Below are 17,750 nucleotides of genomic sequence, written 5' to 3' on the forward strand. Positions count from 1 at the left end.
ATTTAGATGTTTTCAATTTTAGACCCACAACAATGACTCAAGCCTCAAGAAGAAGAGCAAACCCAACGAAACAGACGAAGTTCAGGCGCAGGTGGAGAATCACAGTCCAGGATATCAGGCAGGCGGGATCAGTCGCAGCAGGTGAGTAAGTGGGAGGAGCAGGTCAGGTGGTTAACCTAGAGACTGGGTGTGAAACAAGCCATTTAGTGGCAGTGCCTTAATCTGAATGATTGGATGAGTGTTTAGGTCAATGTGTGGCACCATGACCTCTTCTAAAACCTTTAGATAAGATAATCTTTGTTGATCAAACATATTGTATTGTAATAGAAAAACAGACGTACTCACCTCTATAAAAGGTAAACAACACACATGATTTAACTCCTTTGTAAATATCCTTTAATCCCTACTGTTCACTGACGCATTTAAAATGTACAACGTAGTTCAAACTAAAGTCCTTGCTCTTAAACACAGTGTCATGTTTCCACACATAAAGTGTGCAAATATTTTTTGGGTATAAAATCATGATTTATTTTTGCGGTTATGAAAAAGCAACACTAATATCAAATATAAAAAAGGCAGATATGCATTTCCCTTACTTTAAACCGTGTGGTTTTAGTTGCCGAAACTGTGTTAGAAATTCTGGACACGGGTTTTGTCCTAAACCGGCACACACAGACACATTTAAATTGGACTTTCTACTGAACCCTGCTGGATACTGGAATAGCTGCTGAATTATACAATGCAATTTGCTGTGTGTAATACCGGCAGCCTTCCTCGATGACTTTCACTTATTATAACTCCATAACTCCAAAAGTTTGCAGAAATTAAACCGTAGTATTACCAGGGTGGACTTTTAAACACCGAGTAATGACTCAAGTTGGAATAAGTTTGTTTCATAGTGTTTTTTGGGAATCATTTTCCGATGCCGTCTCCTTTTTCAGAAATAGAAGAAGAAGAAAAGATGATATGCTAATTTCAAACCCAGACTGAGTAACTCTCACTCTGGATCTTATGAAAATGTATTTTTCATTACGGTGTTCTGTGAAAATATTATAAAAACAATATTCAAGCTGCCAGTCATCCCACTTGTATTTCAAGTCAAAGGGGGTGAAGGGATGTAATCATTTGTTGACTTTTACAAAGGAGCAATGTCTGAATGCATGACAGAGGAGCACCATGAACATCTGTATGCATTTTGGGGGATTTAAAGGACAAGATGAAAGACCAGATAATTACAACATAAATCTACTAGTTCCCCTTGCCATGTCCTACAAATGTATTGTTTTAAAAATTGCTTTATGAAAGAGAAGGTTGTTCCACAAGGAGATCCCAGTATAGACAAATAACCTCTTGCTATTTTACTTTTAACAAGGAACACTGCTTTACATGATGCTTGCTCTTGTGTTGCAGGTATGTTAGCTTCCATGTCAAACATATGATTAAGTTACAGTTTAATTCAATCTTCAACAGGTAATAATGCAACTTGCTTCCTTATTGGTCCAATACTTGTCCTGGGCGCAGCATGTTTCTGATAACAGTATTCATAGTTGAAGGGGTGCTGGATTAATAAGGCAAGTAAAAGTTTCTTCATCTTCATATTAAAACAAATATTACACACTTGAATGTACTTTGCCAGCTTTGTTGGCTGCGATATGCTTTTACACTACAAACTGGGATTGTTAAAAATTAATTGCAAAGCCATTAAAAAGGTTTTTATTTTTCTCTCATTCTTACATTTGTGAAAGTGATTTTATATTGATCGTACTTTCTGGAACAGAATAGCTTTTCACATTCATGTTACTTAATACTTCCAATTCATAAGGGAACTATTGAACTATTTTACAGAAGTCATTAGCATATATTACACTACCACACTAGCAGTATATGCAGTTAAATCCACTTCACTACCTCTCTCTCTTCACATGAAAAACACTCGACTGTTTTAAGAGCTGAATGGAGTCAATTTTAAACAAGTCTGGCTCCCTGAACATTAAACTAAATACAATGACGCTGTCAAAATTATGAAAATGAATGCGGGAAGGAGCCCTTCACTGTTTCCAAGACGACAAAAAGCGTCCAGCGCTCATCCGACTGGACGCTTTTTGTCGTCTTATTGTGACTCAATATCAACGTGGTCTGCAGCTAAAAGTCACTTTATTTTAAGTGAACATGCAGAATGCTGTTCATGCGTCATTGTAAGTAATCACAATGACCAAGACTGTGCACTCTCACTGGTAACACATCTGTAGAAATCTATATTTATTCACTACAGAAGGAAGAAAAAAGGAGGACTCTATATGTGTGTGAATCTTCTCTGAGCACCATCCCACCTTTCCCAGTGGAGATGAAGAACAGAAGAGCTGCATGCAACGCAATGATATTGTTATGGACATATCTGGAGCGACCTGTATGCGTCTCTTCCTATAGGATTCCCCTTGTGTTGCTATTATTATGAATTGTTTTCATGTGAAACTGCTGCAAGCGTGCTTAAAATATCGAGAGAATCTGTGTGTTGGGGTTGAACTCTGCTCACTCAAAATAACAAAATAGCTCCAGCAGCTGAACCACAAGTGGAAAAAAAAGAGCAGATGGTGGTGAGACAGACGGGGTCAGCCAGCTGCTCAGAAAACAAAAATTATGTTTTAAAAGTTTGCAACACGTCTCTGAGGTCGCAGCTCAGCTCGCACCACACGTCCAAAGCCCTGTTATTACTCAGCAAAATATGCTATGATAGTTAATAGTTTTAGTTAAAAAAACAACTGCCAAAAGAATGCAGTGTAAGGACTTGTTACTTGCAAAGTACACACACATTCTGCGCCAAAAAGCTCATTACCAGAGCTCAATGTTGGAAGGGGAGACTCACTTTGCCTCTAATCTGGTAAAAAGTATCATGATGGCAAAGTACCAGAGGGCAGCAGGATGAACAAAAACACCCGTTTACAGTCTGAGTGTGTTGGTGTTCAGCAGGACATTTGTGAATTGCTTTTATTTGCGACTAGTCTCGGCTTATATGATGCATATATCCAGAATGAAAGTGTTTTAATCAAATTACCACCAGCTATCTGGCTGGTTTCTGGAGCTTCACAGACGAAAGCACGATTCAGTCGTCTGCTGTGTACACTGGATGTGATGGGAACACGGAGGCGGCAGGAAGCCCAGGAGGCGGTGCAGCAGGGGGTCAGCAGAGGACAACGGGTCATTTTCTCTTGGAAGATTAATCTGACCACGGGGCAGCTCTCTACTTACCGCAGGTTTGAGTCCCTCTGCTGCATTTCCTCCCCTCTCTCTACTGTGTCGTTTCCTGTCTCTCTCTCTCACTATTAAACCAGAAATGCAGAGAAATAAAAAAAGACCTAAAAGAAACTTAATCTGTTGTTCTGCAGTTCGCCGGTCCATGCGTCTGCCTGTCTGCTGATAACACCTTCACTGACAGTTGAAGAAAATGTATACGCTTTTATTGATATCATTCATATTTTATCATGAAAGTATTACACACTGTCACTTTCTGTTAATTGAGTACGCCATGAATAACAGTTTCCACAGATAACACACGTTAACTTTTTAATGTGTTCCTGCACTAGAATATAAAAAAAAATCAACAAACTTAACCCTTTTAAGTTGATTTAGGTGGAGCGACTTTCTCCTGTGTTGCATGTGTGATAGCTATTTCAGTATAGAGGGTAAATGTTTCATCAGTATCCGACTGTTTGGGAAGAGATTTAGTTGTCTGTGAGAGTCAGTTTCAATGTAGTATTGGGTTTTTGCAAGTCCGATACCATGTTTTTTTGCATCGTGGCTCTGATTGTGCGACGATCTTACCTCACACATGTGCTTTCATTCCTCTCCAACACTCTCTCTCTCTAATGTGTTCAATAACTTTTGAACCCAGAACTCAAATATTCCAGACAGGGACTTAAACATAATTGTAAAAAAAAAAAAAAATACATTTAAAAAGCATTTACTCTGCTACCAGGACGTACAAGCATAGCTGCAGGAAACCCTGTGACAGAATAAAGGATGTGCTATAAATAAATAAAGAATACCTGGATACCAAGTTCAGGTCGTCTAAAGCAGCATAATAATAACCTGAGCCAGGGCTCAAACCACTGATCCTCTGACTGTAAGACAGACATACCAACCATTGGGCCACAGTCACAATTGATTGGACTACTGACATTACTACACATATTGCTCAACAGAGGAGAGCCCAGGCAGGTAAACAGTGGGCTGATGCCTGAATTTTTGGTCTTTATGTTTCTAGTTTATTGTTGAAATACCTTAAAATAGGGTTTATAATCCAAAAAGCTTCACCAATGATTTAAACAGAGAAATATTGTCGTTATGTATGCGTTATTATGCTATAATGTTACTGGTCTGGCCCACTAAAATGAGTTTGACACCCCTGGTCTAAAGACTTAATTTAAACACAATAAAGATCCCAATTAAGAATCCTATCATGACTTTTCCCACAAAAAATGCCTTTCATTATGAGAAAATTGAGGTTAAGTCAAATAATGGACCCACGGTTAATATATTAATTTGTATGAAAGTAACACTCCAAAAATTGAAATTGTGACTGCTTGTAATGAGACGCTTAACATGACCGACATGCGAGAGAAAGATGACGACGTGGCTCGCTAGAAACGCTCTCCTCTCATTCCAAGGAGGGGGCGTTTGTCTGGGAACGGGGAATTGCCATTAGCCTTGGTGTCTTTTATTGAATACTTTAAAAGGAGGAGGATTTTTTTTGTGTTTATTCATTTCCATGTTCATCTGGTTTGCATCAGCAGCGTTAACTGGGTTGTATTGGGGAAAACACTTTCACCTTGGTTAGAACACCTGCAGTTTCTAATTCAGGACATCGTCTGACCACGGCTCAGTTCTCAGAAAACAGATGAAAAGCTAATTTCTCCCATGTATTTTGGCTATGTCCAGAAATTGTACAGTTCTGGGGAAAGGTCCATATGGTTATTGTCAACATTCTGGGCTATGACACACCTAAGGCCTGTATGTTCCTATACTTTGGTAATGTGACAACAGACACTGTGTTAAAGGAAGACAGATATCTGCTGAAAATTCTGCTAGCAACTATAGTAAAAAGGCTATTACAAAGAAATGGCACACACTAGAACCACCATCACAAGATGGATGGTTAAACATTGTGAGTGAAATATATGAGATGGAGAAATGGACGATGTTTACATGTCAACAATAGAGAACAAGAGGATTTGTTTTTGAGAGAGCAAACCAGACCGAGACGTCTAGACACTAAGAGAAGAAACAGAACAAGATTGAGAAGAAGAAGGGATGATACGGAGGCTTTTTTAGGATTAACATGAACATTTTCACACTGACCGGAGGTAGGAGAGGCTTGTAACCCGACTTTTACGGTACTTACTTTTGGTTTCACACGGGACTCAGTGGTCTCCTGAGTGAAAGTCCTGTATGTTTTGATGTGATACTCATTGTCATACCATGTAAGTTTGAGACCACCTTACTTTAAATAACGGTCGCTCAATATATTATGCCGTTGTTCAACATCGCTGGTGGTTTCTGGGTTGTCAGCAGGAGGCGACACTAAAAACATCATCATCCAGAACCACCAGTAACTAGGGTTGGGTACCGAGAACCAACACGTCCGGTACCTACCGGACCGAAAAGCAACTCAGATTTCGGTGCTTCCTTCCGGTGCCTGAGCCGATTTAAATACCTTTTTTTTTTACACTACTCTGTAAAGTTGCACGGTATATAGATACTAAAGGTAGCGCGGTGCCCGCACGCTAAAAACGATTATTAAAATAGGCGGATCAGAGCGCACTTGCTGCTCTGCTCTCTGTCCGCCTGCATGCAGAGCGGGGCTCGAGGGGGCGGGGCTTCCAGCGCTCACACACACACAGCGCGCGCACACAGAGATCGCTGCAGACACGAGCACGAGCTTTTGAACGTCCGTCCTCAGCTTGATGGAACAAATCTCTCCAGTTGATATTAATGATGACGTGTAGTCCAGTAAAGCAGCAGTTTGTAGAATCCAACAGTTCGAGTTCTGTTGCACAAGGTCCAATCAGGCCACTTGATGCTTGTGTCTGTTCTTTTATATATATATAAAAAAATTGCCTTGGCAACAAAAAAGTATCGGTTCAGGCACCGTTATCGTTTTAAAAATATTGGTTTAGCACCGGTATCGGAAAAAACCCAAACCATACCCGTCCCTACCAGTAACTGACGGGCCAATTACCTCCTGCCATCTAGATTGTTCTGTTGAGCAGAATTCTTTACCGTGTTCCAGAACGACATTTCATGACACGGGGAAAAAAAGAAAACCACATGATGGCTACATGTGAAAACCTTACATAACATGGCTATTTTCTTCACTAAGTTTTGAACCCTCTCCATCATGAAGTAACAAAGCAAACAGGAATACAAATGACTGCTACAAGGTTGTGCTTTTGTGACCGCTTGTCTCTTTGAAAATTTGCAGACTTTAAAACTCACGAGAGGCCAAATATGACGCAAAAGAAAAACGGCTGTCCTCACTAGAAATGCATAAACAAGTGTATTTCACCATGAACATGCACAAGATAAGAATGAGTCGGTGCAGACAGATTAAAACTTCCCTTAAAGAATGAAATGGGAATAATTCATAATTAATCCTTGAAGTACGGTACAATAAGGGATTCAAACAAATGCATCCTTAATAAACCAAAAGGGAGCGACACAAAGAAAACCAGGGATGTTACCAGATAGTTCAATAAATATAATAATGGTTTACATAAATGCTGTTTTAGTCAGACGTCATTATCTGCACATTAGATCCAGTCTGTGCGAGAGGTTTATACCTTATAGTACTTGCCGTTCTTTACCTCAAAATGTGATGTCATCTTCAAAACAACTCTCTCCCTCAGTACCTTTAGCATAAATATATAACGCCTGCACGCTCATTTAAGCGTCGAGGCTAATGGATCCACCGTCGAGCTTCATGAATGTGGTTCTGAATTACCCTAAAATGAAACAAAGCTCCCTTGAAATGGTACTATAAGAGAAGGGCGGGCTGATAAATGAGCAAAGTTGCACTTAGTGGCGAAGCTTCTGCTTCTGAAAAGCTTTGAGAGATTGTGAAAGTGAGACGCTGTTGCTAGGTAAATCAGATGGATGTCAGTAGCACACTGTCTGAAAAAAACCCTGATCTGTGTATTTATACATTGAGAAATGAGAACAGCGTGTGACTGCTTTGAGGAGGTATAGAGCCGGAAAAGAACACAAAGTGTGCGAGATGAATGCAACTTGTCTGCTGCTAAGCAATGCTTTTGAGGACCGTGTGATTGAAAGCGCTGATCGGAGGAGCCCAGAGCCTCGGATTTCACATGACATGCGGCACAATGTGTGGCGGCAGCGAGGCGAGTTCAGTAATACTCATTCAGAAAACACCACTGTGATATATTTCCACCACGAGGAACAGCACCATTCACCTCCTACAACAGCAGTTACGACGCTTATTTTTTCTAATTAAGTAATTTCCACCTGCTGCTTATTTCCATTTAAAAACAATCTACTGCAGAAGACCCGCTAAACATTTTGTTTGCAAAATGATTGTTATCGTTGAAATTGTTTTTCAGAAAATTGCATTGTGTCAACCAGACATTTGCTCTTTTGAGGTCATGTTTGGCACATCTCCTTTAAATTGAAAAAAAAAAAAAAAAATGCAAACCTGTGTGTTTGAGAGGATAAGCATTCAGCACAGTGCTGCCCCCTAGTGGCCAGACTCTCAAATGGCACAGAACCCATTTATTCCTTTTCCGTCTCCATCCTGGTCCGTCTTTTGATTGAAGATGTGCAGTCTATTAAAAAAGGACTCTGGTTTCCTCAGCTGCTTCACAGATGCTGATCATACCCACGTGGCAAAGTAGCTACTTAAGCTTTCAGCTGATATACATATGACGTATTAAGCTCCAAAAGCCGGTCAGGTGGTTTCCTTTCATTCACCGCTGGAGGGCAGACATTACAGCCATCTTTTTAATAACCCTGAACACCTTTTTGCACCTCGTTTGCTCCTCGTCTCATGCCGAGCGCCTCTCCCTCTGAACAGAACATGAATGTAGATCGGCCTGATCTGTGCGTCTGCCGGCCGGCCTCACGGCCCCCCGAGGGGCTTGGAATCAATGGGGAAGAAGAAAAAAGAAAGCGATTTCAGCATTTTCAGTGTTGAAATCAATGGACCTTGACAGCTGTGAGGATTAATGAGCGGCGCTTCTGCTGAACAAGCAAGACTACTCTCAAAACCTGTGTAGCCATGTTCACCTCTGATCACGAGCGAAGTCATCTGCATTTTAATATATCATGCATACAGATAAAAGAGAAAAGAAAGCAGAGAAACACGCAAAGTCACAATACTTGTATCTCTTTATTGAAATATAGTCGACCCCTGAGGCTAGATTATGAAAGGCCACAGTTTGTTTGTGCCTCGTCTAGTTCCTCAGTCTGACACAGCCAGTTAAAACACAACAGACCCGTCCAAAAACACACGTTACACAACTGGTGCGACTAGTCCAAATGTTTGTTTTTTTGTTATTCAAAACCTAAAAGTTCACCCTCACTGCCACATACTGACAACATTTCAGGACATAAGACTCAAATCAATTGCATAACGTCAACAATACTGTCTGAGGAAAAAGAAAAGAAAAAAAGGATTTCTACCTCTCCAATACATGAAAACAAAAAGTGCTCAATTTAGCTCACATATAATCCAGGGTCAAATGATCGAGACATTTATATTCACTTTCGGCATTTGTATTTGGTCTGCCTGAAATGTGAAGACGGTGGAACAGAGCAGCAGGTTTCTTTGTACCAGCTACAAGGATTCAGTCAGGAAAGGTAACTGTCGAATTACAAACTGTTTTGGACCTCGAACCAAAAAGTCAACTAGAGGACATCCGCCTGGAACGTAAACTCAGTCTGCGTAAAGGAACCGTGTGCGAAATGTTTGGGAAATATGCTAAACGAGAGGATCGATACCGCTCTACACTAAATGTGAAGCTAGCCTGCATTCATTGAGACTGGAAGAATAGAAGTCCGGAAACAGCTCGCCTGGCTTTGTCCAAAAGATAAGAAATAATCCAGCACACAAACCCAGTTCGTATTGATTAAATAGATGCTCAGTGAGCTTCAGAGGAGCTGCTTGGCTGATATTGTTACCCAGCCTGACTGGCTGTTTCCAGTCTTTACACTAAAAGGTACAAGAGAACGACCGCTGGCTCCATCTTGTGATTCCAATGTACCGATGTAACGCTCGGCAGCGAAAGGGGGAAAGTAAATCTTCCAAAGTGTCCATCTATTGGTTTCAGAAATTTCACATTGAACAAAGAACAAAAAAAAAAAGTTACATATTGGACTCGTTTTGACCTTTGTGTGATCACGTTCTTCTACCCAAGTGGAGAAGAAGTCCTCAGGATGAGTTTCTTCTTCTTGGCCCACGACACATGAAACGTCTCTTCATACGGGGCTCAGGGGCAAAAGGCCCATGTGACCCAAAAGAAATGGAAAAAGAAGGGGGAGGAGTTTAGCTTTTTGTCCAGGTCTGGGACACGCTGAGGTAACAGACAGTAATAAATTATTCAGTCGTTTTAAAAAAACACTTTGCAAGAATTATATCAATAATTCATATCAATAATACAAAATGGTATCAAACATACATGATGCAACATTTTCAACAACACATTCAGTTTTTTTCCTTCTTGTTTTTGTTTGTTTCTTTCCCCCTCTGATCCAGAGTCTGTTGCTCGTCCGTCCTTCTCGGGGAACTCTTTGAAAGTCCCTTCGACAGGAGACGAGGACTCACACCGATGCTCTTCTTTCACTGAGGTTCATGTTTCCACTTTCATGCTGAGGTGAATTTGTACGGCATTCAATAACTGAGAGTAACATGGAACTTGTCTTTCAATACCTTTTTTCCAATTATTAAATCCCAATATATTTAATCTCCGTCACAATCGATGCCGAGGCAACACAGGCACACAGGGCTACAGCGCTAATTTGCCTCTTTGCTCGTTTTATGTTATTCGATTTTTACATTCAAATCATTTTTTTTTTTTTTTGACCGTGCCCGGTTTGAACAGAAAACAACATGCCAATAGGAAAGTCAGAAATTGTATTAAAAGTGCAAAAATGGATTCCTTCAAGAGACGGTATTCTTCCAGACAAAAAAATAAAAAGTTGTCCACCGAAACTTTAGTGCGTTAACAGTACAAGCCATTTCATAGGTTATTAAAGTGTACATCCCCATCTACCTCCCAACTGCAGACGTGAATGTACTGAATGTCTTGTTGCTTTGAGTGTTTCCTACGACTAAAGTTAGTCTGTAGCAAGGTCAACATGGCTTCGAGCCCCGGGGGCATCGCGCTGCCCGCTTCAGGCGCCGATGTTTCCCCCAGGGCTACAGTACGTATCCCCAAACCCAAGGAGTGCTCTCCTCGACGGAGCACGAGTCGTCGTCCTGAATTCAGCGGTGCGGTCTGAAAAGCCCCTTGATTGAAATAAAGTGACATCACATTATTTTGGTTCGTGGCCAGTGCAAATCAGCTCCTCCTGCCTGCTTCAGATCTCGTTATCCCTCATCTATTTGTATTTTATCCCACGGATCTCTTGTAAAACAGCATTGAATTTGTTTACATTGCCACCTATATTTAGATTATTTTTGATATCACAAATATAATATGTTTTGATTTTTCTTTTTGATTAAAAAAAAAAAAAAAAACATGGAAAGTAACTTGTTTTAAAGACAATCTGTTAAGACTACAAAGACACACAATATCAGGGCTAATGACTGAGGAGGCAACCGAAATAAACCGTCATTATTTTTCAAACACTTGCTCTGTGTCGTTATTATGAGAAAAATAAAGAGTGTCTGTAAACATGGCGGCTGACACATCCGAAAAAACCCTGTTATGTTGACATTAAAGTGTAACCACATACACCGACCAATCTCACCGTCCTTTACAATTACTATATTTAAAAAACACCAAGCTGATATGGCCACAGCGCTCCGCTGTCAACCGTTACGACGCCTTTTCTCAGCGTCACGTCTCTCTCGCTTGCCACGACACGTCCGCCCTTCCTCCCTTCCTGAACTAACATTTCAAAACCAGCGCGTCACATGACCGCAGAGTTCACGAGACGCCCACCGAACCCAACTTCTATTTTCCCTACCCAAAAATCACTTGGTCGCCATTGCCGTGTTCATCCGCCATGCCCTTGTGATGTCCACTCCACGCAGAGAGAACGCCGCACAACATTCCTAGAGAGCACACAGGTTCTTCCTTTTCAGAGAACTGTGAGGAGTGCGAGGACAGGAAGGTGATGACCAGCAGGTTGTTGACAAACGAGGTCCTCCCCTTTTTCCACCTTCTCAAGAAGACAAACGTTCCAATGTCAAGGGTCTGTCGTCTAGCGCCACATTTTAAATTAAATTGATGGCCTTGATTGAGAAACCGTTGAGTGACACCGTAGTTCTGTGTTGAGGAACGTTTGAAAAGGGGACCATGAATTGAGGAGAGAGGGCTCAGCTCTCGCTCCAAAGGCTTCGTGAAGGGTGAGGGGACGTCGGCCCGACGTTTCGGGTTCACTTTTTCCAGCCGTTCAGCGACCCTTTTGTGCTCCAGTAGTTAACCACTGCTGGGGAGTTCCCTGACATCCAAAAGGTATGTGGGTGTGCGTGTGTGTGTGTTACGAATGGTGAACAGGACGAGGGAGGTCACAATATGGCGCAGTGGAACCTGTGGGAACCTGCCGAACGCTCCGCTCTCCATTTCATCTTCTTTTTCTTCTTCTGGTTTCGCTCAGGCACCTGTTGTCTGCGCGGGTGGATGAGGAAAAACAGAATAAACGGCTTTAAAATATATATAATAACATATAAATATATAAAAAGGCAGCATCATAGGATCCTAAACCAAATATTAAACATAAAATATACATAAGAGAAACAATAAATACGACCCGCTTGATCATTTGCAGAGCATTCGTTTGAGGATAAAGACAATTTTAGACCTTTTTAAACCTACATTTAGACAATTGAATTTAAGGCATTTTATGGGCCGTAGTTATAATCTTGGTTCATAATGTTTTATCTATCATATAATCCTCTTAGTGGTTATTTTCAAAGTGGAAGCCAGTATTAAAGGGCTATTTTAACATTATAATCAATGTGCTAGATTGCTTTCTTGCGAGTTAGACAAGAAGATTGATACCAATTTCATCTGTAGAGTAAATATGGAGTTTTTTCAGAGGGGTTATGGGCTGGACTATTTCCTGGCCAGGCGCTTTGATTTACTGGCGTCCCACAAGGCTGCAAGGTAAACTATGACAAAGAGACTGCTGCCTTGAACTTCATATTTGCCATGCAGCCGTGAGGGATATTGATCTTCTCATCCAACTCTTTTTACATGCAAGTTAGTCATATTAAGCTTAAAACCAATCAATAGCAAGGGTCACCTCTTAGAGATTTTACATTAAAACGAGCTATGTGCAGCCATACACCAGTACAGAGAGGATGGACACTTTCTGCCTGAACTGCTGATGCACCATTATGTCTTGATCCACCTCCTGTATGACTGAGTATGACCACTAGAGGGCAATGTTGATCCATTAATAGACTCCTCTTTTTTCCATAATGTACCAAAACAGCAAAGTTTCTTCATGAATCAGTTAAAGACCCGACATGAGGTCAATGAGAGCTCTTCCTACTCTGGATAAATTCCTTTTTTACAACCACAAAAGGTGAAAACAGCTGTATAGTTGTGGAACCAAGATTAAAGCCCTAAAACAGAAGTGACATGCCTACTAGACACTCATTGGCGAGAGAAGACCTTAAAAACAGGATATGACCACATTCGAAACATGGCCACAAATCAAATTCTTCTGAAATTACACATGTGTCAAGACAGGAAATAGCGCTAGGATTTTTTTTCTTTGCTGTTCCACTCTTCCTAAAAACACTTTCACTGCCCTCACGTAGCAGCATAACGCGCTCTCTGTGCCACCGACCTCCACAGAAGTGAAATACACACTGAGGAGGAGGGGGCACACACACGCACACTTTGAGACAATTCTATAGATGTTATGACTGCATTTAAGTTTGTAAGAGGGCCCATCTCTACTGTACTCAATCAGTTTGACAGCTGTTACTTCAAGTAAATCTGTAGCACTTTTTTTTATTTTTTATGCAAAGACTTGTTGATTTCGTGAAGAAAAAAAGTTAACAAAAGTGAACTGGAGTTACCTTATGACACGAACCAGCTCATGAAAGGCTTTGTCCACATTCATTGGAGGATCCTTGGCACTGGTTTCAATATAAGTTATCTGAAGAAACAACAGAAATGTTCCCAAATTAGGCATAAATAAAATACGTTCTGGTATAACTACATTAATAAAACCTATAATATAGAAATGCACAGTATAGGGAGACATATCATGATAGCATTTATCCACAACGCCATGTGATTAAGAAACAATAAAAAGGTTTAAAAAAAAGAAAGTTGCATGATTAGATGAAACTGGAAGAAAATCCCCTGAAGACAGAACCTGTATCCGTGACGACACCAATTAAAAACACAGTTGCCCACTATCATTAACTCAACAACTCCACAGACAAAGACTGAGACAGATGTTCCGACACGCGCCTAGCAGCCATGGAAATGACTGATGAATCAACAGCGTGGAAACAGCCCCGAGTGTTGTGCTCTGTGTCCAGGCTGCATATGATCACTGAAACTGAAAAAAGGGGGCCTTGAATCCAAAATTGAAAAAAGAAAAAGCAGCATGACATAAAAAGTCCCAAGATGTCATATCCCTGGAATTAAAAGGATACTGTATGCGTCTGTAACAGAGAGCGTTTCCCAGAATCCCTCTGGAAGAGACTCATTCACCACCACAGGGAGAAAGTAAACCTCTCAGATCAGTTCAATTGGTGCATTCTGGGTGGAAGTGATTACATAGTCATGTTCACTTGCTTCTGCCCGTTTCAATGGCCGTTACACTTCATCTTCTCTCCATTTCATCCCTCCGTTCAGACTAAAACTGTCTTTTCTTTCCCCGACAGCTTTTTTTTTTTCCACAGGGGGACATCGTTTAACGCCAGCAGGACACACAGAGCTTTTTGCAAAACCGTGATTATGAACTCAGTGACGTGTGGGTTTATCGTCGCTGGAATGAAGCCGGCGCAATTTTGAACGCATTTTAACTGCCGATATAACCAATCAAAGAGGATGACTGTTGTCGTATAATGATTTGGTCAGCTGGGCCGTCGGTCCAAATCCTTATCAGATGTTAGCGATGATGCCGCAGTTTTAGAGGGCGAAGAAAGAGCCGTCTCCATGTTGACAGCTGCATTTTTTTTTTAAATTCAGACAGCTCATAGCGGTGAGTCTGTATCATCACGGTGTTGTTTCTGTTCGCTACAGAAGTGACACATCTACTTTCCAGCCGTGGAAACAGAATTAACCATTTTGCGTTATTTAGTTTCATTCTGACCCCTGTGAGCAACAATCTTTCCTCTCACTGTTGCTTCAAAAAGGCCTCCTTTGTCTTTAGCCTCTGTCGTGCACACAGGCTCATTTAAAAACTGAGAAACTGGGTTGACTATAAGAAAATCAGCCTCCCTACTTACGTTATGTTTTGCAGCCATCTCTTGGCCCTGGTCAGTGGTGACCTTTCTCAGATGGACCAAGTCCACTTTGTTAGCCACCAACACCATAGGGAAGGCCTCCCTGAAAAAAGAAAAATGGAAAAACACCCACACACAATATCAGGTATCTCTGTATAACTGAATAAAGCATTTCCAAACCACTTGCAGTGGTTTTAAGGAGTGTTTAATAAGTGCCTCGTGGTCTAACGACTATTTTAAAAGACCTGATGGGTTTACATTTAGATTAATAATCACATGCTTCACAAATTGTCTGAGAGGTGTCACATTTCTGCAGCACTCGAAACTCGTAGAAAAATGAGCTACAGTAGAGCACCACTAAATATGGACATACGGCAACTTGCTCAGTTCCAGTTTCTATTTTCGTAACATCTCAAGCCCAGTTTTATTGGCTACTGTCAGAGAACAGATGCATCTCTTCTCTCGCAGCTGATGTTTCACAACACTGCCAATAAGAATTTTCAGAAACAAAATCTGATGGTCTGCCAAATTCGTCTGCGGCTTGAGGAAAAGGAAGCGGGGACGAGATCCCGATCCTTAACCGTTCCAATGCTGAAACGAGTCGACGGCATCTGTCCGCACTGACCGAACCACGTCTGCCGAGTCGGCACAACTCAAACTGCCACGACTGAGGCGGACAAAGTTGGGCCTTATACGAGGATAAATATTCTTTTTAGCATTTTAGTGTGTGTGTGTGGTGTCCTTAAAGTTACTATGAGGAACGTTTAACTGGTTGTGAAACAGTCTCAATGAAGTGCTGATGCCTCTTCATGACCGACATAAGTAAACGAGACAAAGGTTGTTAAACAAAATTATTTCTCTGGGCTAGAGTTCTTGAAATGAACGACACAAGAAAATGAAGAAACGTCCAGCATTTAGGAAAAAGCGCTGCAAAAAAAATTGCAACACAGCGGAAACTGTTTCCAGGGGACACTAAAAAGTGATGCGCACGGCTATTGACTGGTCATAACATTATGAAGTCAGTGACGTCAGCTTTCAGTCAGTGTTGGAAAACGAAACACAGATCCCGCCCTTTGTCTTTCGGTTCATCATTGTGATGACATGATAGAGAGATTACTGCAGATATCCGCTGTGAACATAATATCTGAGTCAGATCTCAATGACGGAGAGCAGACTTCAATAAATTCATAAACCATGACAGCCACCAGCACGTCCCAATCATGTGCATCACTTGTTAGTGTCCTCTGGAAAGTTTCAGTTGTCTTCTGAATGCTGCGCATGGGTTGCCAAATTGATGTTTCCGTGTGTTGGTGAAGACGTTTGCTTTACATGCTTGTGTCGCGTCCATCTTAATTTAATTCTCAGGGCCACTGTGACCAGGCAATTTGGGATTGATTTTCAGCAACAGCGTAAACGTTTATGTTATCACAACAAAACACCTACCTGTCTTTGACCCGTAGTATGAGTTGATGGAATCGGTCCACATGTTCAAAGCTGGCCTTGTCCGTCACAGAGAAGACGATGAGGAAGCCGTCTCCCGTCCTCATGTACTGCTCCCTCATCGCACTGAACTCCTCCTGGCCGGCTGTGTCCAGCACTGCAGAGATGGAGGGACACAAATGTATTACTTTTGGAGGGGTCTCTCTTATACCGACACCCTGATGATGTACTTATTTGACGAGGGCTTTGAGCATACTGTAAGTAGACAATTTCACGACTTTTCCTATTAAATATATAGAATATGTTTTCAGCTGCAGTCTCAAATTCTCAGTTAGGCATTTAAGTCTCCATCAGACGTCTGATTCAAGACATTTAAAAGCTGCAACAGAGAGTCAGTGATTATAAATATTAATTGTTGAACTCCTCCTAACCAAAAGCATCATTAAGTTTATCAACAAATGGAATTAAACTAAACCGGTTCGCAGAAATCATTGAACAAATGACGTTGTCCAATTTTGTTTTTGGTTTTGTTCCGGTTTTAATTCTCTGCAGGCACATGATCACCTCCACCCACACACACACTTTCAGAATCCAGAGACATATTCTGTTGACCCTGTGACCCAGTCATCTCTCCTGGCTGCCTCTTACAGAACAACTGGGTCAGAACAATTCACAGGCCTTTGTCATTAGTTAAGATCATTAGTTAAGACAAAGTGCATTCCCATAAACTGTTTTCTAATTCTTTCCTGAGCTTCATACGTTTCCAACCTAAACTGAATACTTTAATGATGGCAGTATAAAAATCATAGAATGATGCATAATAAGTCTCACATGCAGCAGTTTTCTCAACGTCATTAATTCTTTCAACTGTTTTATAGTTAGCTCAGTGGAGGAAACGGCGACCACCGGAATGCAGTTAAAAGCCGAAACATACTAATGTTCCCTCATTGGTCAATAAAGGCCATGTTTAATTGAAACCAAAAGAAATAAGGCTCACCATCCAGTATGGCCCACTGTCCGTCTATCTCCGTGTGTTTGAGATACGAGTCCTCTATCGTGGGATCGTAGTCTGGCACAAAGATCTTCTGGAAGAATTGGATGGTGAGGGCACTCTTCCCCACGCCGCCGTCCCCCACCACCACCAACTTGTACGTCGGCAGGTTGTCACTTGGCAGGGCGCTGGTCGCCATGGCTACCTCGACAGCGGTGGTGACGGTGAAAGGTAGGCTAGGTAGGCGGCTGAGGACACACCTGGCTGAGATGAGGGACAATGAGAGCGAGAGAAGGGGATTGACAATAGAGAGGGGAGGGAGAGAGGACAAAGGAGGTGTTTAGTTTTTTTTTTTTTTCCTCAGCTGCTTTTTTTGGGTCAAAGCAGGAAGATGGGGGGGAAAAAAAAAACCTAGTGCAAAGTAAGTCCTCCTAAAGCATGAGTTCAAAGTTTCACCCGAGAGAGAGAGAGAGAGAGACTGACAGCGGTACACGGCTTTACAATGAAGCTGAAAAGAGTTGAAGCAAAAATATGAAGTGGAACAATTTTGTCCTCTTTTTTTTATTAGATAGATAGATAGATAGATAGATAGATAGATAGATAGATAGATAGATAGATAGATAGATAGATAGACATACACTGAAGTTTTTCCATGCCTTTTAGTACAGT

General features: G+C 41.3%; 1 protein-coding gene across 1 annotated transcript; it reads right to left on the reverse strand.

The window, feature by feature from the left end:
* Positions 1–11,722: 11,722 nt before the first annotated feature.
* Positions 11,723–17,280, reverse strand: mrasa (muscle RAS oncogene homolog a; the record flags this gene model as incomplete). Its single annotated transcript, XM_079231280.1, has 5 exons — positions 11,723–11,843; positions 13,268–13,347; positions 14,654–14,753; positions 16,094–16,247; positions 17,088–17,280. 5 exons carry the CDS (start codon positions 17,278–17,280, stop codon positions 11,744–11,746), a joined length of 627 nt encoding a protein of 208 aa, XP_079087406.1. The 3' UTR covers positions 11,723–11,743.
* Between the last annotated feature and the right edge of the window lie 470 nt (positions 17,281–17,750).

The sequence above is a fragment of the Taurulus bubalis genome (assembly GCF_910589615.1).
Source record: "Taurulus bubalis genome assembly, chromosome: 15".
Taxonomy (NCBI): Eukaryota; Metazoa; Chordata; class Actinopteri; order Perciformes; family Cottidae; genus Taurulus; species Taurulus bubalis.